At 39.3% G+C, this 27,447-nt stretch overlaps 3 protein-coding genes across 5 annotated transcripts in view; 2 read left to right on the forward strand and 1 right to left on the reverse strand.

The window, feature by feature from the left end:
• LOC126195435 (uncharacterized) overlaps window positions 1–20,823 on the forward strand; it is an 88,707-nt gene extending 67,884 nt beyond the window's left edge. The window contains exon 3 of the mRNA XM_049934055.1: window positions 20,701–20,823. The gene's annotated coding sequence lies outside the window, so the exon portion shown is untranslated. The remainder of the gene's footprint in view (window positions 1–20,700) is intronic.
• LOC126195434 (uncharacterized) overlaps window positions 1–25,231 on the forward strand; it is a 98,197-nt gene extending 72,966 nt beyond the window's left edge. The window contains exons 2-7 of one of the 3 annotated variants that reach the window (XM_049934053.1): window positions 14,129–14,218; window positions 19,043–19,193; window positions 19,297–19,443; window positions 19,564–22,282; window positions 22,387–22,512; window positions 22,609–25,231. In XM_049934053.1, the coding sequence (XP_049790010.1) occupies window positions 19,333–19,443; window positions 19,564–20,820 (1,368 nt within the window). In that variant the 5' untranslated portion in view covers window positions 14,129–14,218; window positions 19,043–19,193; window positions 19,297–19,332 and the 3' untranslated portion in view covers window positions 20,821–22,282; window positions 22,387–22,512; window positions 22,609–25,231. The remainder of the gene's footprint in view (window positions 1–14,128; window positions 14,219–19,042; window positions 19,194–19,296; window positions 19,444–19,563; window positions 22,283–22,386; window positions 22,513–22,608) is intronic. The other 2 variants (XM_049934052.1, XM_049934054.1) reach the window with 2 other exon arrangements.
• Window positions 1,278–13,229, reverse strand: LOC126195440 (U6 snRNA-associated Sm-like protein LSm7). Its single transcript, XM_049934057.1, has 3 exons — window positions 13,074–13,229; window positions 3,359–3,539; window positions 1,278–1,524 (listed from the first exon to the last, which is right to left on the reverse strand). Exons 1-3 carry the CDS (start codon window positions 13,080–13,082, stop codon window positions 1,385–1,387), a joined length of 330 nt encoding a protein of 109 aa, XP_049790014.1. The 5' UTR covers window positions 13,083–13,229; the 3' UTR covers window positions 1,278–1,384.
• Window positions 25,232–27,447: the final 2,216 nt, after the last annotated feature.

Genomic DNA, 27,447 nt, shown 5'->3' on the forward strand with positions numbered 1-27,447 from the left:
CCTTAATCATACCAACAGTTGAGAACATAGTACAGAGCACTGGATTTCTGACAGTCTTTGGTTTCTTCCTATCAAAGCTGAATGTATGCCACATGAGCTGAGGCCTGCCTATACAGACGTAGTACATTTTTAATGATTTCCAAATGATGGGATGGATTGTGTACACTTTTTGACCCCAACCTCGATTAGCTTTTAGCGTCCATTTTATTGAGCACATCCATGGTGCTACCAATAAAGGTGTACTCGCCTTGGACTCTGCTTCGATATATCTCCATCAATTATGGATGGCAGTTGAGTGCTTATGTATCATTATGATTTTGGGGCTGACTATGTAAAGCAATTAATCTTAGATTGGTACAAAAATTGAACTAGGATCAAAATGCACTTGGAAATCTGAGTTTTGTAATGTTGACTCCAGATTATTTTGCTGTGAACTAGGATCAACTTTGACTAGCAATATTTTGCAGATTCAACTGCAAGTTCAATTACAGTTCTCAATTCACATTCTAGTGATAATGTGAAAGTTTTTTGATCTGTATTGTTAGAATAAGGAGAATGTCAGCAAGGTGATCAATGACTGCAAATAATAATTACTCCCATTAGAATTAGTGGAGATGACTCTTAATTAATGTGAAAAAGTTTAAAGCAGTTCCATAAGACACTGAAGGTCCGAGAGTAAGAAGGGTCCTGGGTCTTCAGTGTTAATTTAAGATGCTGTTCAATAAATTTATGGCTGCCAGTTTCCTCCAAGTACTCTGTATGGCAGTTCTTAGATGAATGTGCTACTTCTAATCTGTGCTTTCATTGTTAAGAAGGAATTCATGCTGAAAGAATTCTACAGTCCATCCCACAGTAAGGGAACCACCTCACAGCACTGATCGGGTTTTGGTTTTCTCTGGCAGAGTATTTCGTGTGGTTTCTTGCAGGTACCACGTTCTAGTTGCCTGTGGTGATTGCTTTTCCCAGTGGTCTTGTTTCCCTTTGATTAACTCTCCTTTAAGTCTCCATTCACATAGAAGTCTCATTTTGAATTTGACAATATGTATGGTTTTTCTTTTTATGTATCATTTTTTTCTGTAATCTTACTCTTTTGTGTACTTAGTGACAAAAGTACAATTTTTGTTTAGTTCTGTAACAGGCTATCCATAAACATTTGTCAAAGCAGGTAAAAAAATCCACAACAGTCAAATCTTTTGTTAAATACAAATTCTCTTCTGCTTCTCTGCAGTGGGCTTTTGTTCAAATTTCACATACATATACCAGAATAAAAGTAAAGGTTTACAGTTGTCCAATATATTTATTTATAAAAAAATCAGTTTATTTACAAATAATTATATAGGTACTTAAGTGCAAAAGGAAAAGGAAAATAGTTTTTGGTGATAGTTCATGCTTCTTGTTGAACAAATGGATTTGGTATGCTTTCCATTCCATCCACGGGGCAGATAAGCACTACTGAAGTTCCTCTACACACAACGAGGCCCAACATTCTTGTGTCCTCTGTCAATTTGTATGGGTCATCTGGATCTGTGTATAAAATATACTGTGTTAGGCAGGTTATGACAGTCAATCTGCATAATGCACAGTACAAATTCCTTGTATAGTTGCAAAAAGGGGAGGGGGAAAGATAATATAATGGAAGGACAGACTGGAGACAAAGAAGACAAATTCCAAGAAAAATAAAAAATAAATCTGGGATTCTGGAACAATACACATAAAAATGGACAGGTGGGAGATCAAAGATTAAACTTAGGGTCCGGTGATTGGTGGCAGCCTAGTTGCTTAGAGGTGTATATTTTGCTTCCTGTTATCAATTCATTAATCACTCTCTCACAAATATCTACCTACCCCTTTCTCCTCTCATTATCTATGTCAGGTGGCAGCAACACAGTTCAAGGAATTGCATTTTCCCATTTGCTACATCAGTTTCACTACTGTTCAGCAGTGCAATACATATCCAAATACAACAAGCACCTTCTCACAGTAATCCGAAAAAGATGTGTAAATTAACCCTACTCATATGTTTTACAGCATTATGAATAACACTGCAAAAATGCCAGATTACTACTCACTGTAAAGATAACAACTGAGCTGCAGACATGCACAATGAAAGATTGTTAAACACTGAGATTTCGGCCAAAGCCTTCTTCAGAAAAGAGAACAAAACACACACACACACACACACACACACACACACACACACACACACACATTCACATAAGCAGGCACACCTCACTCACAAATGACTAGTATCTCTGGCCACTCTGGCCAGGCTGCAACAACCTATCCTTTTCACAATTTTGTTGATATTACAAAAGTAACTGAGAACCTAAGTTGCAAGAGCTACACTGAGATGAAAAGGTTGGCACCGGAGAGGAGTTCAAGGTGGGCTACAGCCAATTAATCAGAAGACTGATGGAAAAAAATACTTATAAGATGATCCCTGAATAAGTAAGTGAAATGAAATTAAATTGTACAACTAGACTTCACAACCAAAACAAATTATAGATTTTTTTGTCACTGGCGAAGCTGTTTTTATATCAAGAACACATTAAATACTGTTTCTAAGTGGTTATTCTAATGGTAGACCAATTGTATCAACACAGTGAAGTTGAAGGTTAACCACAAATAAAACAATGCTCAGTATTTGCTCTGCTTTCTTGACCAAATTTAGCTGCAACAACAAACTACATACAGGCTGCACATAAAGTCTGGGAACACTTTCAGTTATTTATTGCACAAGAACTAAACATTGTACAGATACCATGCATATTGCATTTTGAAGAGAAACTCTGAAAGTCCCCCCCCCCCCTCTCTCTCTCCAAACATTCGATACGCGAACCATGAGTGACCCGGCAGACATCAATACAGTAATCAAATTCTAGGCACACCCGTCCCAGCATGGCATCGTCAACTGTGGCAGTTGCTTCCCGTATTCTTTCCTGAGGCTCTGTTACATCATGTGGTAGAGGCAGTACATACACCAGATCTTTAATTTGTCCCCACAGAAAAAAGTCATACAAAGCGAGATCTGTTGATCAGGGAGGTCATTTCATGAAACAGCTCGCTCCACATCTGAACTCACCATGTTTGCGACTAGCGCTGACTATCGGCAAATTACCAAACTACACTGTGGCAGTATACATGAAAAAAACTTTCAGGGTTTCTCTTCAGAATGACATATGTATGAAATCTGTACAATGTTTGGTTCTTCTACAATAAATAATTGAAAGTGTTCTTGCAATTTATGTACACCCTGTACTTTTAAGAAAATTATTAATGCACAAAAAGGTGAAAGGGGTAATAGCTATGTAAATAAATCCAAACAGTAAATATTTTTGTGGTAAGACATTTGTATTACCTCTAAGAATCTCTGAAGTATTGTCCAACACAAGATTAAGGAGAGGGTCATAGCCCTTGAGCACACCAGCTGCCTCCCTACCACCAGCAAATTTCACTCTGATGTTTTTTTCCAGATATTTTGAGAGATCAAGAATACTTTCTTTCCTTTTCTTTTCTTTCTGATCCCCTTGGACCTGAACCTGAAATTTTGAATGGCATATTTTATCTGTATAAAAAAATGTAACCGTATGTTTGTACAAAATAAAAAATCTCTAAAAGTTCTTCACCATTTACTTTGAAATTTTTAACACAATGTGGCATTCAAATACACACATGTTGTTATATACCTACTAGCATGTGTGTGTTTTGTTTAAAATCTTAAATCTCTCAAAGTTCCTCACTGATTCCCTTGGCACTTTGACACAATACTGCATTCGAATACACACATCTTTATATATCTATATACAAATATATATGTAATAATTAAAAGGAAAATCTGTATAAAAATGTAAATGCATGTTTGTTTGTTCCACATCTTAAATCTCTCAAAGATCTTCATTGACTGTTTCGAAATTTTGGCACAATGCTGAATTCAAATATGTGTGCATTTTTATACATCTTTTTTACATGTATATAAATGTATATGTAATATATAAAGAGGAAACGTTATGGCCAACAACCATGAAAAGTTCTTGACCAATGTACTTCAAATTTTGACACAATACTCTAATGCACAGTCCGACAGTCACAGTCAGGATGTATGTTAGCAAACAAGAAAGTTGTATTTATGGCTTATGATTAGAAAATGGTTCAAATGGCTCTGAGCACTATGCGACTTAACTTCTGAGGTCATCAGTCGCCTAGAACTTAGAACTAATTAAACCAAACTAACCTAAGGACATCACACACGTCCATGCCCGAGGCAGGATTCGAACCTGCAACCGGAGCGGTCGCTCGGCTCCAGACTGTAGCACCTAGAACCACACGGCCACTCAGGCCGGCCTTTGATTAGAATATTGCTACAGAACCAGAGAGAGACGGAGAGAGGGGTGGGAATAAATGGACACAGAAAGTGGAAAGGAGGAGATGACAGAGAAAGGGGGGAAATATGGAAGCGTCTGATCCCGCCCGTCTGCTTTGACCCATGACGTCACAAATATGGCAGAAACGACCATAAACCACGATTCCAATATGGCGCATATAAAGTCGGTACATACACATTATGAGGATGAAAATACATCGAAAAACACACTTTCCACAAAAAGCCTAATAACACTAACAGGACAAGGGCGGGAAATGCGGTGTTTTTAGGTGGGGGCAAACTAAATATAAACAAATTTAGACACCCACCCCCATACAAAACCACACAAAACACCGAATAAAACCGACATCACAAAACTCCCCAAATACCACTAAACACAATATCATCTGGAATCGGACACTTCCCTTGGCCTATATAGCTCAACAGCAGCTCCCGATCCCATAAATTAGGATCAAACACTTCCCTTGGCCTATATAGCTCAAAAACATCTGATACACAGCCATACGTTGGGATCGAACACTTCCCTTGACCTGTGCACTGTTAATTTTATCCGTCATATCCATTCCTGAACAAAAACAACCGATTAATTTTACTAAAATTACCACACAATGTACAGCTAACGACACTAAATTAACCTTCACATAAAACTGTTAACTCACTGAAACGAATTCCACTACAAACACAGCCGACACTCGAACAATTCTGGATAATGAGCAAATGCGAACTGAGCCCATTACACCACACAAACGAAAACCCTGAACATACTACCAGAGAGCACAACAAGCCACAACACGACGACATCTACAAACACGCCACACTCAGAAACCAAACTCCGCACCATCATGACGTCACACACGACAACACCCTTACGTCACGGGTCAAAGCCGACGTGTGGGATCGGATGCTTCTGTTGACCCGAAAGGGGTGGTGATGAACAGAGAGAGGAGATAGGAGGAAATGGAGAGAGGGGGGGGGGGGAGAAGGAAAAGATGGACAGAGTGTGTGTGTGTGTGGGGGGGGGGGGAGGAAAAGATGGACAGAGAGAGGAGGGGAAGATGAGGAACAGGGAGAGGGGCATAGGCGGAGGATAAGGACACGACAACGGGGAGGTGATTAGGATGCATACCTAATTCCATTACAATTTAGAAATGTGTGCTTTCTCTTTTCTTTCTTTTCCATTTATCCAGACAATGCCACAGCAACACATGGCCAGAAACAGCAAGTACTGATAATATACACTGCTGGCCAACGTAAATGCAACACCAAGAAAGACAAGAGGTAGCACAACAAAATTTATTTTGTAGATAACATGTTGACCAAGTATCAAATGATTATGTTTACAGACGTCTGTAACATGTGGTTCCTGCCAGAATCAGTAGCCAGAGTAGCCGCCATTGTTGGAGATCACTGCTGCCACACGTCTCGGCATTGAGTCAAAGAGACGTTGGATGTGTTCCTGGGGTACAGCAGCCCAAGCAGCTTCCACATGTTGCCACAGATCATCTGGTGTGGCAGCTGGGGATGTAATCTGGGTCACTCGTTGAGCAACCATGGACCACATGTTTTCTATCGGCGAAAGATCCGGAGAGCGAGCCGGCCAGGGAAGCACTTCAATCTGGTTATTGACGAAGAACCTTTGGACAATGCGTGCCACGTGTGGTCGCGCATTATCCTGTTGAAATATGGCTGTGGCCGAGCCCTGAAGGTAAGGAAGGACAACTGGCTCCAGCACCTCGGATATGTAGCGCCGGCTATTAAAAGTATCGGCAATGCGTACTAGAGGCGTGCAAGAGTAATATCCAATACCACCCCATACCAAATACCCGGTGCAAGACCAGTGTGGCGGTGCATAATGCAGCGTTCCAGCATCCTCTCTCCACGGTGTCTCCACACTCGAATCCGACCATCGTGGTGCTGCAGACAGAAGCATGCCTCGTCAGTAAAGACATCATTCCATTCTGCCGTCCACATCCGTCTGTCATCACACCATTGGCGACGGAGACGTCTGTGGTTCTGCGTCAATGGTAGACGAAGCAATGGACGTCTTGCGGACAGACCACTCTGCTGTAAATGGCGTCGAATGGTATGCGCAGACACTGGATGATGCGTTAGACGCAATGTGCTGTGCTATGGTTCGGGATGTCACTGAGCGATCCGTCACTGCCATGCGCACAATTTGCCTATCAGCACGTGCATTGGTGCACCGAGGTGAATGCGATCGACTACGTCGGTCCGTCGTACCCTCCTGCATCCAACGGTCACATATCCGCATTACATTCTCTGTATGATAATCCACAGTCTCGGTAGGCCACTATCCTTCCTCTGTCAAACTCGGATACTTGATCAAACGATGTTCGCTGTTGTCTACGAGGCATAACTGATCGTCTTGTGAAACAACCACAAGGTAAACACACGTGCCAAACGTACACTCGTCGAAATCACCAAGCCTTAAATGGCGGTATGAGGTGGCGCCACAGGCGCGCGTGATGTGCGTCTGCGCTGAAATTCTAATCAGTTGCAATATCTCATCGCTGCAAACCCATGGTGTAAATTTCACTTGATTCGAATGCTTCCTTCAGGGTGTTGCATTTACGGTGGCCAGCAGTGTACATAAAAATGAAGAGCCAGTACAAGGCAGGAGGACATGGAGAGCAGCCACGTGGAGACCTGCTTTTTGGCAGAATGCATAACATCTAATAATAAAAATAAAATGAAAGGATCATTGGCATTTATGGCTGGGAGACCCCCCCTTCGGGGTTGCCCAGCCACCTAGTGCAAGTTTCTTTATGTGACGCATGTACGGAGATGAAATAATGATGAGGACAACACAATGCCCAGACCCTGTGCAAATAAAACCTCCTTCCCACCTGGGGATTAAACCCAAGTCTCAAGCATGGCAGTCAGCCATGCTCCCCACTCTGTTATTGAGGCAGACATAATAATAATAATAATAATAATAATAATATAATTACTGTGAGTGGAAAAAACATCAACAGTAAACGCAGATTTATAAAGGCCTTATCACACTGACTTGTGTGAATGACATGTATAGGATCTAAACTGCCAAAGAAGTATGTAGCCAATGTATGATAAAATTATTATTATTCTATCAGCCTTCGTTGTATTAAGAACTTCTGACAAGTTGAAATCATTTGTTGGCCCATGTGTTTAGCCAAATCCTTTGGCTGGACAACAATCTTCCATATTAAGCTATCTTACTTTTCAGAGATTCATTCAAGGCTTTTACCAGCTAAGTCTATCCCTTTCCCAAAAGTACACTGTTGATGAAATGCAGGCAATAATACATATAGATATTAAATTCTAATTCATATGCTGTTATAAGTAATCTATTGGTAGAGTCATGAACATCCTGCTGATTAACTATAGCTTGGTCTTCAAATAAATGTGGTATAAGTCATCACTTCACCAAAAAATGTATGACTACATACTTTACTCTCATAATTATGGAATTTTAGTTTACTTGAGGACAATATTATGGAAATGGAAGAGGATGTAGATAAAGATGAAATGGGAGATATGATACTGCGTGAAGAGTTTGACAGAGCACTGAAAGACCTGAGTCGAAACAAGGCCCCCAGAGTAGACAACATTCCATTGGAACTACTGACGGCCTTGGGAGAGCCAGTCCTGACAAAACTCTACCATCTGGTGAGCAAGATGTATGAAACAGGTGAAATACCCTCAGACTTCAAGAAGAATATAATAATTCCAATCCCAAAGAAAGCAGGTGTTGACAGATGTGAAAATTACCGGACAATCAGTTTAATAAGCCACAGCTGCAAAATACTAACACGAATTCTTTACAGACGAATGGAAAAACTAGTAGAAGCCGGCCTCGGGGAAGATCAGTTTGGATTCCGTAGAAATACTGGAACACGTGAGGCAATACTGACCTTACGACTTATCTTAGAAGAAAGATTAAGGAAAGGCAAACCTACGTTTCTAGCATTTGTAGACTTAGAGAAAGCTTTTGACAATGTTGACTGGAATACTCTCTTTCAAATTCTAAAGGTGGCAGGGGTAAAATACAGGGAGCGAAAGGCTATTTACAATTTGTACAGAAACCAGATGGCAGTTATAAGAGTCGAGGGACATGAAAGGGAAGCAGCGGTTGGGAAGGGAGTAAGACAGGGTTGTAGCCTCTCCCCGATGTTGTTCAATCTGTATATTGAGCAAGCAGTAAAGGAAACAAAAGAAAAATTCGGAGTAGGTATTAAAATCCATGGAGACGAAATAAAAACTTTGAGGTTCACCGATGACATTGTAATTCTGTCAGAGACAGCAAAGGACTTGGAAGAGCAGTTGAACGGAATGGATGGTGTCTTGAAAGGAGGATATAAGATGAACATCAACAATAGCAAAACAAGGATAATGGAATGTAGTCGAATTAAGTCGGGTGATGTTGAGGGTATTAGATTAGGAAATGAGACACTTAAAGTAGTAAAGGAGTTTTGCTATTTGGGGAGCAAATGATGATGGTCGAAGTAGAGAGGATATAAAATGTAGACTGGCAATGGCAAGGAAAGCGTTTCTGAAGAAGAGAAATTTGTTGACATCGAGTATAGATTTACGTGTCAGGATGTCATTTCTGAAAGTATTTGTATGGAGTGTAGCCATGTATGGAAGTGAAACATGGATGGTAAATAGTTTGGGCAAGAAGAGAATAGAAGCTTTCGAAATGTGGTGCTACAGAAGAATGCTGAAGATTAGATTGGTAGATCACATAACTAATGAGGAAGTATTGAATAGGATTGGGGAGAAGAGAAGTTTGTGGCACAACTTGACCAGAAGAAGGGATCGGTTGGTAGGACATGTTCTGAGGCATCAAGGGATCACCAATTTAGTATTGGAGGGCATCGTGGAGGGTAAAAATCGTAGGGGGAGACCAAGAGATGAATACACTAAGCAGATTCAGAAGGATGTAGGTTGCAGTAGGTACTGGGAGATGAAGAAGCTTGCACAGGATAGAGTAGCATGGAGAGCTGCATCAAACCAGTCTCAGGACTGAAGACCACAACAACAACAACAACAACAACAACAACAACAACAACAGTTTTTCAACTGTTAATAAAGGAGTTCTTAAGGAGGTTAAATGGACAGCATACCACACTAAAGACCTGACTTGGCAACAAATTACCCACAAAAGTAAGGGGTTTGCTACAGTATATGCATCAGTTTCAAGCCCAATAACTGCAAAGATCCCCACAAGTTACAAGGATGTCCTGCACTGCTTCTGATATACACACAGAGAAAACTAACAAGTGTTACTTTTCTCAGCAATTACTTCTCACATTTTGAAGAACAATCTTCTTGTTTGCATACACAAAGCTCGCCACATCACCTTTTGCAAACACTTCTGGGGTCGACAGAAGCGTCCGATCCCACGCGTGTGTGACGTCATGACGGCGCGGAGTTTTGTTTCTGAGTGTGGCGTGTTTGTAGATGACGTCGTGTTGTGCTCTCTGGTGGTATGTTCAGGGTGTAATGGGCTCAGTTTGCTTTTGCTCATTATCCATAATTGTTCGAGTGTCGGCTGTGTTCGTAGTGGAATTCGTTTCAGTGAGTTAACGATTTTGTGTGAAGGTTAATTTAGTGTTGTTCACTGTATGTCGTGTGGTAACTTTAGTAAAATTAATTTGTTGTTGTTTTTGTTCAGGAATGGATATGATGGATAAAATTAACAGTGCACAGGTCAAGGGAAGTGTTCGATCCCAATGTGTGGCTGTGTATGTTGGTATTGGTATCGGGAGATGTTTTTGAGCTATATAGGACAAGTAAAGTGTTTAATCCTAATTTATGGGATCGGGAGCAGCTGTTGAGCTATATAGGTCAAGGGAAGTGTCCGATTCCAGATGATATTGTGTTTAGTGGTATTTGGGGAGTTTGGTGATGTCAGTTCTTTTTGTCGTTTGGTGTGGTTTTGTATGGGGGTAGGTGTCTAAGTTTGTTTATATTTAGTTTGCCCCCACCCACAAACACCCCATTTCCCGCACTTGTCCCGTTAGTGTCATTAGTCTTTTTGTGGAAAGTGTGTATGTTTGTTTTTCGGTGTATTTTCGTCCGCATAATGTGTACGTAACGACTTTATATGCGTCATATTGGAATCGTGGTTTATGGTCGTTCCCACCATATTTGTGATATCATGGGTCAAAGTAGAGGGCGTGATCGGACGCTTCCGTGTTTCCAAATTCTGTTGTTACCTAGTTAATGATGTTGTTACGAAAGATGGCAGAAAAGCAAAATAACAAGCCCACTGTCAAGACAGATAAAAGTAATTGGATCTATAAAATAATGTGTCTTTTTTGAAGAGTGATTTCATATGTTACATAGTTCCCATCTACAATGTTTCTGTTTGTATTTTTGACTTGTAATTTCACTCATGTTCTTCAACAATATGTCACTTAGTTATTATGGATGGTAGATTTGATCACGTGGTGTACTAGACCTATGTGGTATACGTCTAGTGAATAAAGAGTTTTTTTTTTTTTTTTTTTTTTTTTTTAAAAAGAAGCAAATTGCAATAATGCCACTCTGATTCTCACTCCTTTCTTAGTGGCCATTGTAGTGACTATCCTGGGACCTACTACAAGCTGAAAGGTAACAGCTTTGTTGAGATTTGCAAAGCCACCAATTTGTCAAATAAAAAGCAATTCTTTAAAAAGATAGTTGCAATGTGCTTATGTAGCGTACCCTGAAGCTTACGTTAGTTGGAAGGAGATAGTATGGGAGCCAACAATTTTTCGTTGGCTGTGAAGCCAACAATATCTTTTTATACATCACATTCCCAATTTAAAAAAAAAAAGAAAAAATCTATTTTTCCACTGCAGTATGACATTTTCAAGATTTTATAAGTTTTAAGGAGTTATATGCATGCATATCCCCCATCCAAATATTTCCTGTTGCTGGTGAGGTCCCATTAGTTCACTGGTCTTTGCTTTGCTAATGTTTTCATGTTGTTAGTGATTTTATCCACTGGTTGTTTCTTCAGGCTGTTATCTCCACTATGTTACTGAAGGCACTGGTCTGGTGACACAGTATTGCATCTGCTGCATCGTAAAGTCAAGCATCGGAACGCCAGTCGGGAACGATAGAGCAGAGAGAGCTGTGAGAAGACATCAGCCAATTACACGCTGACCGAACCCTCTCCAGGATGACAATGCAACAGCAACGGCCGCTATGCGAAGAGAACATTAGTGCCGCGCCTCACTGGTCACGGCCCAGAGTGTCAACACTAGTTACTCCGCTTGTACATTCTATGTAGCTCAAACTTGGAATTGTTATACTGTTAAGAAACTTGATTATTTCATGTCACCCTCTGCTTGCGACACATCAGTGTGATTGCCATGTTAAGTATTGTAATCTTTTCATTTTGTAATAAAACTCATTAATAAGATTTATTTAAATGTTGTCTAGTGATCCAAGCAAGCTGGTTTCTGAGACACCCCATATTTGCCAACTGGGCTGGATTTAACAGCATCAATTGCTAATACCAAATAAATTATTATATCCAAAATATGGGGAGTGGTGATAAAAGGCAGAAAACAGTTTGTGGATATTGCTCTTTGTTACACTATAATTGCAATTTGGCTAGCACTTCAATATCTCACTCTAGGCGAGAGCTGATTCTGCAGTCCTTATTAATTATACATATTGCATGTATTCTCTGCTATTGATAATACATTTACATCCTTCTACACATCCTACAGATTAACATTTGATTTCTACCATTTTAGTACATCTGCTCTGTTCTGAAAACAGCGAGTATGTGCTTAATATAATACAGGTATAATAATTTCCATGGTCATCATGTAGCAGTCAACTGGAAATTTAGGCGATACTATTGCTATACCATAAATACTAATAGTATACAGTAGGAGCTCCAATCTTACCACTGTGCTAGTTTGCACACACATGTACATAAAAATAATACGAATGAAATGTCTTTCACTTATAATTTGCTAGAATATCATCGCACTTCCAGGTTTCAACAGGAGCTTCTTGTGTAAACGTTGAAATATCATAGTGGTGTCAGCTGTACATAATAAATGTAATGTCTTGACGGACACTGACATTTACGATATTTTCAAGCAAATATTTAATAAATGTCGGTTATACTATTTAGCGACGATAATCTAGTAAGTTGGCTAATGATTCAAATTGTCAATCAAGAAATTAGCGATAACACAAATTAAATGGTAATATATATATATATATATATATATATATATATATATATATATATATATATATATATATATATATATATATATATATATATATATATTCTTTTGCTCTGAACCACTCCCGAGAGAAAAAGTAAAAAATCCTATGGCAAAAGTTAAGTGGATATATCTTATTCTGTCCATCTTTTTACCTAGTGACGCCATACCAGCTAAAATATTATATCTGGAGAGGAAGTATGCGAATGGAATACGTCTTCATTTTAAATTACAATTATGGTTGGAATGACCAGTTACAGCTCCAGATGCTGTACCAGTACACGAGAAACAAGAAATTTTAGGCGCTGGAAAGAAATTTTCCCCCCCTTGAGTAAAAACAAAAAAAAAAAAAAAAAAGTACACCATTCTTTTTCCCTCTTCTTAAATAACTCAGTAATGACTACACATTATACAAAAGACACACAGAAGGGATCATAAGTGTTGGCTCTTACCGACGTCATTCTTCAACGCAGAAACTAACTACTGTTCGTAACACTCTGCAACACAAAGTCACAAACACGCTGCACTTTGTTTACACAATATCTTTCAAAACAAAACAAACGGATATCATAGATATGGAACAGGTTCATCCAAGTCTTCAGCGATGTTAATATCCACTGCCTTCAAAGTTTGGTATGAGTTTTTCGGCAAAAATATTTCACAATGCCTTTCACGTGTTGCTATTCACATGGGCCGTAAACAGAACGTAACGTAACCTCAAGGTTCCTCGGTAACATAGTTATGATACTGATTCAATCGGGGGCAAGACGGCGTCGTCTGCCTTTCTCACCGCAATCATTCATTGTATAGCAATGGATTCTGTGCGTCTGAGTGTTCTAAAGCCCATTTCACACTGGCTGACACGTCACGTCAAACATTCCGCAATAGTGAAATTTAAAGCAAATAAATACGAGAATAATATTATGAACATACAACAATAAACGAGTTCCAAGTTAGAATAAAAATACAGAAATACCATATTTAGTCTAGTACTCTGTGGTACAATATACAGTAAATGAATTATACTACGCAGGAGTGACGGTATGTAAATGCATGCATAATTCAAGAAAATTATACATTTGTTCATGGCACCTGATAAATTTTGTGTTGTCTAGTGAGTTCTGTGTAATCTGGAAACTTGTCCAGCTTTGAAAATTATTTCAGTCTCATGCGATTCTGTTTTGGGTAGACACAAACGAAAGTTTGTGGGCGTATTTCTACACCTGAAAGACGACGAATATTCAAATTTCGCGCCAGTCGCAGAAGAGAGGTGCCACTAGAACCATTATAAGAAAGCGGGAAGCCTAACAGACACATCATTGTGGCCCAAAACCACTCGGAAGTGACGTCAAAATGACGTATACGCAAACGCGCTGCACACTTGTCGACTGATCGAGATCTGTGGTCGAATCGAGTTAGCGGGAAAAGCGTCTGCTTTGTTCTTCACTGTCATACTGACCGTGTATCTTGAGTGGTTTCGTTTTCGCTATCGAGCAAAATGTCTCAGGTGTATGAAAACATCTTTCGTGACGCTCTGAAAGATTTCAGAGTTTCGGAGGATGGCCTGATTTCAGGCTATTGTAATTCGTTGGAGGAGGTAATAATAATTTTATGTTAGAATTGGCTGGAAAAATATGCGCCTTAGAAAATAACTTTTTTTCTGCTGCCAGTTAAGATTTCATTTTAATAAATTTTATATGTCGCTCTCCGCGATCTGATTCCAATTTTTAAGTGAGTTTTTTATGTATTATGCAGTTTTTTCTTTGTTTTCGTTGTGAGGTGCTGCATTGTATTGTTACATTACTTTTACTGTAACATATACACGTGGAGAATATTGTAATTAATGATTGGTGTTTAGGAAGTTAATGGCAACTTTGTTTGTGAGTTCGTCATCTATGTATTACAGTAAGATAAACTGAACATTGCAGCAGCTCAAGAGCAAACGTCGTCTCGAGTAAATGGCATAATTTAGAAGACACACACATGAAAATGGGACTCAGGGCCTGGGAACAATCATGCAAATGGAAAATGAAAAGCATTATATTTGCAGCTAATGTCATTGCCAGAGCGTGGGCTCTGTATTCCACACAAATGTATCCTGCATTTTCCCAGGAATTTTACGTAGTTCTTTCTAATTGCACTATCAGCTCCAGTGCATAATTGCACAAATCCATTACTGCTGTTTTCTTTGTGCTGGCACTGAGCTGAATTTCATTGAGGTACTGAATTCAGAGATTAGCTAGAAAACTGTCTATGCAGGGATATGGAGCTCTGTAATTCAAATGACTGTAAGATCCTTAGTTTCTCACCAAAGTTTCAGCAAGGTCAGTGACATCAACTATGAAACAACTTTTTTCATCAATAGCACTGTAATGAATGCCACTTTATGCAAATGTTGCAACATGACCACATTTGGCCTCCCTACTGAATTCTGAGCAAAGGTGTATTGTTGATGGATGCTGAGTGAGAGCTTTTTGTTCAGGATACCGTTGCTCAGTAATAACTGCCCGCTTAATTAATACATGTTACGATGTTTCAATTATTACCACTGCTTAGGTGGCTGCTTAAGTATGTGTGGATAATGTTGGAACTCTATTTGGATTCCTGGATTATATTGGTAGACAGTCTGTCAGGATCTAAAATTTTCTCAGCACCACACTGAAATTTTGATGATAATGTAAGCTGTTTTAGTCTTTAGAAATACTCGTTGGTGAATATGGGTCCTCATAGGGTATAGAACGTTATGACACTTTGAAGCCCTTAAAGTTAAACTTCTCTTACAGGTGTTCTTTCACATCTACACTCTTCTTATTGCCCTGCTAGATTTTATTTTAATTTCTTCTATTGATCTGGCTTTTACTGGAGATAATGATGATGGGAGTGAGTTATTAAGTCATTTATTTATTTTTCTTAGTTTTTCGTCTCACAACATAGGACTTGGGATGAGGCAAAATGTCTTCTGGAGATATTTATCTCAGTTCTTCTACTGGATAGTGTTGACTTCTCGAGGAGGAGAAATGTTGAGGTCTGCATCTATAACCTTGTCAGGAATACCAATAGTAGAAATAGATGGCAAATTATTTTTAAGTTTGGAGTGTATGAGTCAAATAAGCCTTAAAAGTGATGTATTATTTCTGTTGGTGATAAGGAGGAATTCTGGCTAACCAGCCCAGATCGTGATTGATTTTGCTCTAGTTGTCATTAGATAAATTCCTGTATCATACAATAACTTAAGTAAGACTTCAAGACAAGAAGTCATAGCTTATGGCTTGTATGATGTGGCAGAGTATGCAAAATTATGCTGTTTTTTTTTCATATGATGATTATGCAGAATCATAAGTTGTGGTCCTTGAGGGGAGTGTCTCGTGTACGTAATGGAAGTTTCATGAATTCTGTGAGCAATTCGTCATATCATGCTCTCTTTCCCAGGTCTTTGTCACAGATTTCAATCCCTTTGCAAATTAATGTGCCAAGATGCTTGCAGATTTTGTGATTAAGCTTAATGGATGTTGTATTGAAGTAATGTAGTCAGAGGTCTTTCTTCCACTTTTGTTAAGAGTTTGACAGCCGAAAACTGATATTTTTCAATTGTAGGAGAGAAATCATTTTGTAATTTTTACAAAAACTTTTTCATGGATGTAGTAACCAGTTTCAACTTTTGTACTGGATAGTTTTGATTGGTGATTGTCTTATTCTTAGTATATACAGCCTGGAATTCATAGTATGCATAATTATTATGCTTAATAAAGCTTTTGTTGACATAAGGTAAGGCGTGCTTGAAATGAGGTTAACTGAAGCACTGATCAGTTAACCCCAAAACTAGGTCATTAAACTTTATGTGCACTTGGAAAATATTTTTCATCATCATAATCACAACTGAAAGAACATTTTATGATCACAGTTTTAACTGAAGTCAACAGTAACATAATTTATGGTCAGTGAATAACAATGGAATAAAAGCAAAAGAGCAAACAAATGAACTCCCAATTTTGTTAACTCATCCATGATTAATAACATAACACTTACTTACCTTAGCTCTCAAAAACATCAGATGTGATGAAAGGCTGTGTACATTAAATAACTGAATTTTGTAAAGCCTAAAATTTCCCTCTTCATTCATGTTTCCCAGTTAACCTTAAGTGTAATTACCCTCAGTTTATGCTACTGGTCACTTTATTCTCAGGTGGAAACACTTCTCGATCAGCTGAAAACTGTGGGGTTTTCATACTGCGTGAGAAGTAGTCGTTTTAAAGAGCCTTCTTCAGATGTTATGAAAAATAAGTGAACTGCTGCATTAATTACTTTCTGTGGTTTACCATTTTAGTTCATATATGTATACTTGAAGGAAGAACTTAGTTTGCTGGAATTAGGGATAGTATGTATAGGCTACTTTAAATGGACATTTCTTTCTAAGCTGCACTAACAATTGATGGAATTGACTGTTTTTGTTATTGTTAGTAGTTGTTGTGATATGCAAGGCAGAATTGTATTATTTTCCTCTGTGTTGACTTGTTTGTCATTTATCCATTGCACTTGCATTTGATAATAGGCTGATTAAAATTATTAGTTGGTTGACAATTCCTGTCGGAGCTGGTTTCGTCCAGAGTGCTGAATGCGTCAGGTCCAAACTATCTCTGTTCGCCATTTCCTGACTGCCACAACAGCTGATCAATCCACTTCCATTTTCTTGTCCGACTTCCTTTCTTGATGTGTTTGAACGCCATGCAATCATTTGCTGCCTTCAACAAGATTGGCCTTAAACAACATTTTCAGACAGTAGGCATAACTACGTATCCTTACAATATCTTTATGGTGCTAGAGCTAGCTTTCACATCGTAACATAATGTGAAAGGCTGATCTGGTTGAAGGTAGCACATGATCGTTGGGACCAAATAATCTTACATTAGTGTAATGTAGAGTGGTGGCATAGTGCAACGGATAAGAAACATTCCTGATCCATATAAAGTTGTGGATTTGAGTCTTGACAGATTCTTTCATATTTTTTATACCAAAATATTATCAAAATTACTTCATTATTTTTATTTAGTTAATAGGTTTGGATGCAGTTTTATTTCTAACACTCTGCTGTGTCATTTTCGACATTGTATTTACTTTTTAATTCCTTATATTTCTTCTTCATATCATTATTTCATTTGAAATCAGCTTGTCACCTATAACCTGTAACTGAATACAAACCAGGACTGCTCATTAGTTGGTAATTTGGCAGTCCATGCAACTTGTGTGAGGACAGTTTCAGGTGCCATAATTAATGAAAGGAAGAAATTAGTTTGCTTTTAGCATTGAAATACAATTTTTTTTCCCTTGAGTTTGCTTATAGAGAATAGCTTCAGCTAGTTTCCTGCCACATGCTTAGTGTTGGATGTTTCACCATCAAGCCAGGCCAGGCAACAGCATTAGGTGTGAGGCTCTGCTGCGACTGCCCGTGGTCAGTGTATTAATTGTTGTGAACAAAGTATGATTAACAGTTCTTCTGTAGAATGCTGACAGCCATTTTCTAGGATATTGCACATCATGTTATGGTTAGGTTATCAAATGAGTTTAAATTCTGGGCTATAAAATGTCGTAGCTGCCACAGTTATGCCATTGGTCACTCCAAAACCAGTTGTCAGCAGAGCATGTCATATTCATGTTATTTCATAATGGCCACTTCCAACACTGCACAGAGTTACATGTATACGTCTCCCATCCTTTCGTAATCCCAACCTGTGCTCTGCCTCTACTGAGCTAAACCTACTTTTTTAACATGAAAATTAAGTTGAACAGCACTTGCTGAGTGACCTGCTCTGTTTGTTGCCTATAATACAGCAGCAGCCGGTGTGCTAACACTTTAGCAACAAGTGACAGATGCCAACTAACAAATAATTTTAATGAATCTATACTGCTGTGTTCATGTTGAAATGGTTTCTATGGTTTTCGATAATTGTGGTGTTGATATGTAAAACAGTAGTCAGCTCATTGCACCTATTGACAGGCATGTTTAGCTTTATTGTCTTCCGAGTCAAGTTTATATTTTGTAATTCCAAATTTATAGTAATTACATTTTTCTACATAAGTGTTCTTCACATCTCCTTTGTTTACAAAGAATATTAATTCCACATTTATTGGAACCACAATAAAGCACTTCAGTTGCCCGAAATCAGTATGGTATCCTCATTGCACATGGCAGACAGTTCCATTTCTTTGCTAGATACAATAGGTGTGACATCCTGTAAAATTTTGCTCCAGTACTATGTAAAGTAGATAGACAATCTGCTTCCATCAGTTCAGAACTTTGACAATACCTGTCAAATTAATGAAATGTTTTCTCACATTGTATTTAGTTAATTAACAATAACATATGTGAATTATTTAACAATAACAATGTTTTTTTTGTCTGTGAGAAATATATTAACTGTTCCAGGTAAAACAAAGCATTTCTTCAAGCAAATGCAGGGACATGTCCCTATCCCTTTTTTGGTTGTGCATTTGCAGTGGAGAGTGTGTGGTCGAGGCACTGTGTTTTGGGGCCAAAATACTATAAAAGTAAAGAGTCTAGTGTACCTGAGCACTTGGTAATATCATGCTGTGTTAAGATATACTTACTTTCCATAAAACAAGTTCGTTACAGGGAAAGTTTATTAAATAAATTTTATAGTAGTTCTTTACCCTCTTCAGGAAGACCATGTGACTCCTCGTAAGAGATTGAGGATCATGGATACTAGAAAATCCAACTGCCCAGCAACTTTAAATATAAAGTGTATAAGGGTGTATCCTGATTACAGTATGCATTCAGCAACTGAACACAGGGATACCAAGGCAAAAGTAAGTATCCAGTTTGGGTTCTGCTTGGAGAAAATTTTACATGATCAGTTGACGGTATACTTTAAAATCTGTTGTTTTTAATGCTCTTAATTAAATAATTGATACATTTTTGTCTTACAGGTTCTTGCAAGTCTACAGAAAGATTTGGCATTGCCATGCCCGCCTAAGAGCTATCTACGTTATTATTTGACTGCTTCCCCAGCAAGTGCACACACACATGCTACTGAAAGTGTTGAAGCAAGTGGGTACATACATCCTTCACTTGTAAAGGAAATCAAAAACTTAGTACTCAGTGGCATGACATCTCTCAAAGTCATTAAGTTGGCTCTAGACAGATTTGTTGAAATCAATTTCACTGGGACACACATACCAGGTCAAATGAATACTACCTTTTACCCCACAGAGAAAACTATTTACAGTCACATTTATCGGACCCTTTATGGTACAAATAAAGTATTGTTTGACGAGACTAGACTGCAGAATCAGGTTGATGAGTGGCACAAAGACTCGAGCAATCACATGATTTATTATAGACATTGTACGGGAGCCAATGGAGAAGTGAAACCATTACTTTTTTGCTATCAGAGCAGTTGGCAGAGAGATCTTTTGAAGAAGTATGGGGGTAGTTGTTTGTTAGATGCAACATACAAAACAACAACATATGATATTCCTTTATTTTTTATAGCTGTGAAGAGTAATGTGGGCTATTTGGTTGTCGGTTTTTTTTTTTTTTTCATTCAGATTGAAAATGCAAGATCCATTCATGAAGCACTAGACATTTTCAAGGACTGGAACAAGGATTGGAATCCCCTCTATTGGGTTACTGATTTCTCGGAGTCAGAGATAAATGCAATTGAGCAAGCATTCCCTCAGACAAAAGTTTACTTGTGCCTTTTCCATCGAAAACAGGCATGGGGAAGATGGTTGGAAAAAAAAAAGGATAATCTACGTGTACCAAATGACATGAAGACATTTCTGGATATGTGGCAAGAAATTTCAGAATCACCAACAGAGAGAGAATTTAGAGATCGCGTAGAAGAGTTGCGAACGCATGAGGTTTCTCGGAGAAACGAGCGTGCATGGCCATACTTTCAGCAGCAATGGCTAACGGTATGTGAAAGATGGGTGAAAGCGTATGAGGACAAGGGCAGATTTGCAACTATTGACACTACAAATGGAGTTGAAGCCATGAACAAGATTGTAAAACATTTTTTCCTAAAACACAATTCAGACAGGACTTTAACTGGGGTTGCTAAGGTTACAATAAACCAGTTTCTTCCAAGCCTAATTAGAAAGTACTGTCTGCAGAATTCTGCCATCAAAGCTTATAACAAAGATGTTCCACTGTTTTTGCATAAAAAACAAACAAGGTTGTGAAACATGTCATGCAGCGATATGCATCAGCAAAAGTTGAGTTAACTGCAAGATCAGTGAGTAGGAGATCGGATGGTTCATTTTGTGTGGAGAGTGCAAAGTCCAAAAACTGTAATTATGTTGTAAACTTTGATATACCAGATTGCACATGTGAAGATTTTCGGAGATATAAATACCCATGCAAGCATTTCTGTGCAATCTTTATTTTTTACCCAGAGTGGGGTTTTGATAAAATGCCAGAAAGTTATAAGACTAGTCCATTAATCTGTCTTGATGAAATGTATGGGGTGGGCTTTAGAAGTGGCTCTTCAGTAATTTCATATGAAGGCAGTAGTAGTGACGAAGCTGTTGAGGAGGCAGTTGAAGCAGCTGAGGAGGCTGTCGAGGTTGAGGAGGCTGTCGAGGCAGCAAATACAGATGGTGTTGTTCAAACCCAGAATATTCCTTTGCAGCAGTTTGAAGCAAGGGAGCTGTGTAAACAGATTTATAATCTCACATACAACTGCAGCAACAGCGAAACATTACAAAAAGTACTTGAATCACTGAGCAACTGTGTGCAAGATTTGCAATTAGCAAATCCTGAAGTTGGTGGTCTCCCATTGGCAGTGCCATCAACTTCCAAACAATAGCGAAGAACGATGCCAAAAGCCTTACAATATCTGTCTTAAACACATTATAACTTCCCATTTGAAGGGTAAGAAATGACGGTTTATTTGAATTTTAGATAGCTCTTTGTCTATGTAAAATACAAATAAGCTCCGTCATTTCTGATCCTCGAGATGGAGTGCTATGAGGTCTTTATGTTGGTCTCTGCTTTTAAACTTTGTTGCACATTTGAATTTCGAAGTAGCAGTAGATAAAATATTATAAAAAGGATAGTTGCTACATTTGTGTGTGTGTTTGTGAGTGAGCGAGTGTGCGCGTGCGCTTTTGAAAAGGCCCTTGTTGCCCGAAAGATAAGTCCGACAGTCTTTTTGTTGTGCCTCAGCATCTTCACCATTTGGTGAGCAGCAACAACTATCCTTTCCATAATATTGTTACATTCCATCCTGGATTTTTCGTTGTTCATCAGAGAAAAGATTTTTCTGAGGAATTAAACTAGATGGTGGTGTAGAACTTGCAAACTTTTTAAAATATGAAGTAAAAGATTTTAACTTTAAATTAGGTTAATTCAAATATGGGACAATGTTAAGAATTGACAAGGTGGAAAAAATAAATAAGATATATCTTAGTGGCATTGAGATGTCGTATGACTGATGGAGGAAAGATTCTGCATTTCTTTTTCCAAGTAAGAATGCGCTTGCTCTCACTTGCTTCAATACGTGTCTAGTGATTCACGTGAAACAGAGAAAAAGATAGACTGCCCTGTTAATGAACATGAGATTGCCCAGTATCACTCTGACAGAAGAGTATGGTGTTTCCTTGATATGGTATCTGGTCAGCAATGTCATTGGGACCAAATGAAGTAAGTATTGACTTTTTTATTTGCTTTGGAAGCTTAATGTGTATCAGTTACCTACATATTGGATATCTACCACCTTGGTTCTAATGTTCTTAATAACTTTGCAGAGTTACTGCAGATACCACACAGAAGCAATTACTGTTACTGGAATACCAGTAATGTTTATTAAATTCAGTTGTAAAGTAGTTCTGGGCATTGCAGCTGGTGAGCAATGTCATTGGGCACCAAAAGAAGTGAGTACTAAATTTTGGAATTGTGCCTTGAAAACATGTGTATCAGTTGTCTTCATGTTGCATAACTCAATTACTTGTTGTTAATTTATTTGTTAGGTTCAGTTATGATGGATTTCTGGCCTTCAGTCCATGGGAAAATTCACACCAGATTGCATCAAGACTGTTATATTCCAAGGATATCTTGGAAGATTGATAGTATTCCTGAACGAAAACAATCCATATAGTATTTCACGTGTGTATCAAACTGCCATTTGTTGTGGCACATAAATGTTTGCAACTTGATTGTAATTTTTGAACAGTTTCTCAACAATCCAAGAATTTCTTGTAATGAGAAGTAGACATTGTTGCTTGGGTAAAGGAAATACAAATCACGGTCAATATAACTACCTTATTAACTTTCCACAGAGAAATATTTTTCACTACTGCTACTTAAAAATTCAAATGTGTGACAAAGTTTGCTTACAGAACTTGGCATAAAGATCTCCCTTACTTGTATTTTTTAGGTAGCTCTTATTGTTTGATCCTTCAAATGGAATGCTATGACCTCCATGTGATCTATTCCTTAGTAGTTAATTATCCATTAAGGCACAAATATATGAACATTACAATGAGAGGGGTCTTTATGCCAGGCCCTGTAAAAGTAATGGCATCTTACTTAATATTATTATTGGGAATTTGATGACACAGCTGTGGGGAGACCACAAATTTCAGGGTTTGCTAACTGCAAATCTGGCACACAGTTGCTGAGTGATTCAAGTACTTTTCATAATGTTTCACTGTTGATACAGTTGTATGTGAGATTATAAACCTGTTTGAACAACACCTTCACTTCAAATTGCTGCAAAGAAATGGTTACGGTATCAGTGTGATGCTCTATATGTGTTTCCTCAACTGTGTCCTCATTGCTACCGTCTTCATGTGAAATTACTGTGGACACACTTCTGAAACCAAACCTGTACATCTTGTGAAGACAGATTAATGGGCTATTCCTGCAGCTTTCTGGTATTTTATCAAAACCCCACTCTGGATAGAAAATAAAGATTGCACAGAAATGCTTGCATGGGTATTTATATATCTCAAAATCTTCACATGCGCAGTTTGGTAGAGCAAAGCTTACAACATAATTAGTCTTTCAATATTGTACTCTCCATACAAAACATTGTCCAAGTTCACATTCACTAATCTTGCAGTTAATTCAACTTTCCCTGGTGCATATCACTGCATGACATGTTTCACAAACTTGCTTTTTTTTTTTTAAAAAAAATGAAAAAACAGTGGAACATGTCTGTTATGATTTGATGGCAGAATTCTGCAGACAGTACTTTCTAATTAGGCTTGGAAGAAATTGATTTCTTATATCCCTAGTAGCCCCATTGAAGGTCCCATCTTTGTTCCATTTTAGGAAAAAAAATGTTTACAATCTTGTTCATGGCGTCAACTCCACTTGTAATGTCAATGGTATCAAAATTGCCCTTGTCCTCATAAGCTTCCACTCACTTTTCATGTATCAATAGCCACTGCTGTTAAATGTACGGTGATGCATATTCGTTTCTCTGAGAAGCCTCACTATCTCTTCTGTATGATCTGTAAATACTCTGTTGGTGATTCTGAAATTTCTTGCCACATGCCCAGAAATCTCTTCATGTCATTTGGTATTTATTCAGCCATCTTCCTCAAACCTGTTTGACTGAAAAGGCACAAGTAAACTTTTGTCTGAGGATATGCTTGATCAGTTGCGTTTGTCTCAGATTATAAGAAATCAGTAACCCAGTAGGTGGGATTCCAATCCTTGAAAATGGCTAGTGCTTCATGAATGGATCTCGCATTTTCAACTTGAATGAAAAAGAAAACCAAATAATCCACATTACTCTTTACAGCTATAAAAAATAAAGGCATCTCATGTGTTGTTGTTTTGTATGTTGCATATAACAACTATCCCTGTACTTCTTCAAAAGATCTCTTTGCTAACAGCTCTGATAGAAAAAAGTGATGGTTTCACTCCTCCATTGGCACCTATACCATGTTTGTAATAAATCATGTGATTGCTTTATTCCTTGTGCCACTCGTCAGCATGATTCGGCAATCTAGTCTCGTCAAACAATGCTTTATTTGTACATTACAAGGTCCAATATGTGTGAATATAATTTTTTTCAGTGGGGTAAAATGTAGTATTCATTAGAGCTGGTATGTGTGTCCCAGTGAAATTATCAATAAATGTATCTAGAGCCAAATTATTGGCTGTATGATGTCATTCCATCGTGCACCTGAATTTGTATTTCCTTTACAAGCTATTGTTAGCATGTGCGTGTGTGCTGATTTGCTGGAGAAGCAGAGAGATAGTGTTTCAGCTATCTTTGAGACAGTTAAAGGAGGTGCTTTAGAAATGAGTGTCCTGATTGATATGAAAAACAGTTTTCAAATTTTCTGTACAAACTATAAACAGTTCCTCAGTTGGTGATCGTGGAAGAGATTGCCATAGCCACAGTATTGATCCACTGTCAGGTGGTAAACCTAGGATTTCCTTCCAGTATGAGCCAAGTGAAGTAAAACTGTGGTTGGAGAAATGTTTTATATTCTTAAACTGAGTATTTGTAACCCATTATGGTGGATTGCAGTTCACGTGTCAACACTTAAAAATGTTTAGTTCTTCACTGATGACACTTGATACAATTTCAATTTTTAAGGCTATTCTGTGTCAAGTTAAATTTTGAATTACCCCTTTAAGCTTATTTTTTGCTGTGTGGCAGATGGATTTATGTTCATGTAATATTTTTAACGTTGATTGTAGTAAGGTGTAATAATATGTAAATGCCCAATAAAATAGATTGATATTTATATTTTTTGTTTCTGTATAATAATTCTGTAGCTTGGTGACCTGAGTTTTGTGTGTGTGTGTGTGTGTGTGTGTGTGTGTGTGTGTGTGTGTGTGTGTGTGTGTGTGTGTGTGTGTGTGTAAGATATTATCATTTCATGGGAAATGTGGCAATAACAGATCAGAAATTGTGTGCAGAATATACCTAATTATCAACACCTGTAAGCAGCTAAAGGTCTGGATTTCATTATAATTTCATTCTTAGAGAGCTGCAAGATCACCAATGGTATCTGTACAGATACCAGCTTTCCCCCCTGCGGGTCCGGGGATTAGAATAGGCCCGAGGTATTCCTGCCTGTCGTAAGAGGCGACTAAAAGGAGTCCATCCCCCTCACGGGGGTAGTTAGCGCCTGCGTCCGGAGACGGACGGTTTCACGACCTATAATCGTGGTCTTTTTGGTTTTTCACTTCTCGTTTCTTCCTTCCTTTTGTTGGTTCCTTTCTTTGCTCTTCTCCACTTCACTGTCTTCCTTACTCTTTCCCTTGACTCCTCCTTGCCTTCTCATTGCCTTTTTCTCCTTGCCTTCTCATTGCCTTCTTCTCCTTGCCTTCTCCTTGCCTCCTTCTCCTTGCTTTCTCATTGCCTTCTTCTCCTTGCCTTCTCTGGTCTCCGCCTCGGCGTTTGAGACAGTCTGTCCTCTCTCTCTCCCTCTCTCTTCTTTTTCCTCTTCTTCCTTCCTCCCTGTGCGTGTCTGAAGGCCGACCCACGCGTTCGCACGCGTAGCCGGTGACGGGGTAATGCGTAAGTCCCCGCCCTGGGTAGACATGTAAGGCACGCGCGTACCCCCTGGTAAAGGCCAGGCCCGGGGAGGGGTGATTGCCTGAGCTGATACCTTCTGACCATGCCGATTGGTCCCTCCGTCTGTTTCTCGGGAGGTGTGACCTGAGGTGTAAACATTCACCTAAGGCGGGAGTGCCCTCTGAGAGGGTCCCCACAAGGAAGGAGCGCGCCATCGGAGACGCTGGCAATCATGGGGGATTCCTCCGCAATGGATTCTACTCCATCGCTTTCGACTTCGACCCACAAACGGAAACGTGACCAGCCAACAGTGACAAAAATACTACCACCTGCCCCACAGTTTCTCGATCTGAGGACGGAAAGGATTTTTCCTCTGTCAACCCTTTCGTTATCCAGAAGGGCGTAGATGCCATAGCCGGATCTGTCAAATCTTGTACCAGGTTGCGTAACGGTATCTTATTACTAGAAACTGAGAGTGCCTTTCAGGCACAAAAACTGCTTCGGGCCACACTCTTGTACACGTTCCCTGTCCGGGTGGAGGCCCACCGCACTTTGAATTCGTCTCGTGGTGTAGTCTATAGTAGCTCTCTCGACGGATTGACTGACGAGGAGCTTCAATCTTTCCTCGCTGAGCAGGGCGTGACGGCTGTCCATCGGGTCATGAAAAAGGTCAACAATGACCTTGTACCGACCCGGACACTTTTCTTAACCTTCGATAGTGTTAAGCTGCCATCGCGCATCAAGGCGGGCTACGAGGTTATTTCTGTTCGCCCCTATGTCCCGACACCTACGCGCTGCTACCAGTGTCAGCGTTTCAATCACACTCGACAGTCTTGTTCCAATGCGGCTAAATGTGTCACTTGTGGCAGGGATGCCCATGAGGGTGACTGTCCACCTCCGTCTCCTCGTTGTGTGAACTGTCAGGGTGACCATGCCGCATCCTCCCGCGACTGTCCTGTCTATAAGGAAGAACGCTGTATCCAGGAAATTCGAGTCAAAGAGAAAGTGTCCACCTCGGCTGCTCGCAAGCTATTGGCTAGTAGGAAGCCCACGCTGCTCCCAGCGGGGAAATACAGCACTGTCCTCGCCTCTCCTCGGACTACCCGGGAGGTAGCAACCCAGACATGCGATCTGACCTTCAGCACCACGGTCGTCCGTTCGGCCAGTGCTAAGGTCGCGCGGTCGACGTCTCCTCTTCCTCCCATCACCCCACAGACACCAGCCACTTCCTCAGCTTCTGCTCAGTCGAAGACCCCGAAGTCAGATGCACGGGCCTTCAAGAAGGAACCATCCCGTGCAGACTTCCTCCGTCCCTCGACCTCCC

This window comes from Schistocerca nitens, chromosome 7, assembly GCF_023898315.1.
Source record: "Schistocerca nitens isolate TAMUIC-IGC-003100 chromosome 7, iqSchNite1.1, whole genome shotgun sequence".
NCBI lineage: Eukaryota > Metazoa > Arthropoda > Insecta > Orthoptera > Acrididae > Schistocerca > Schistocerca nitens.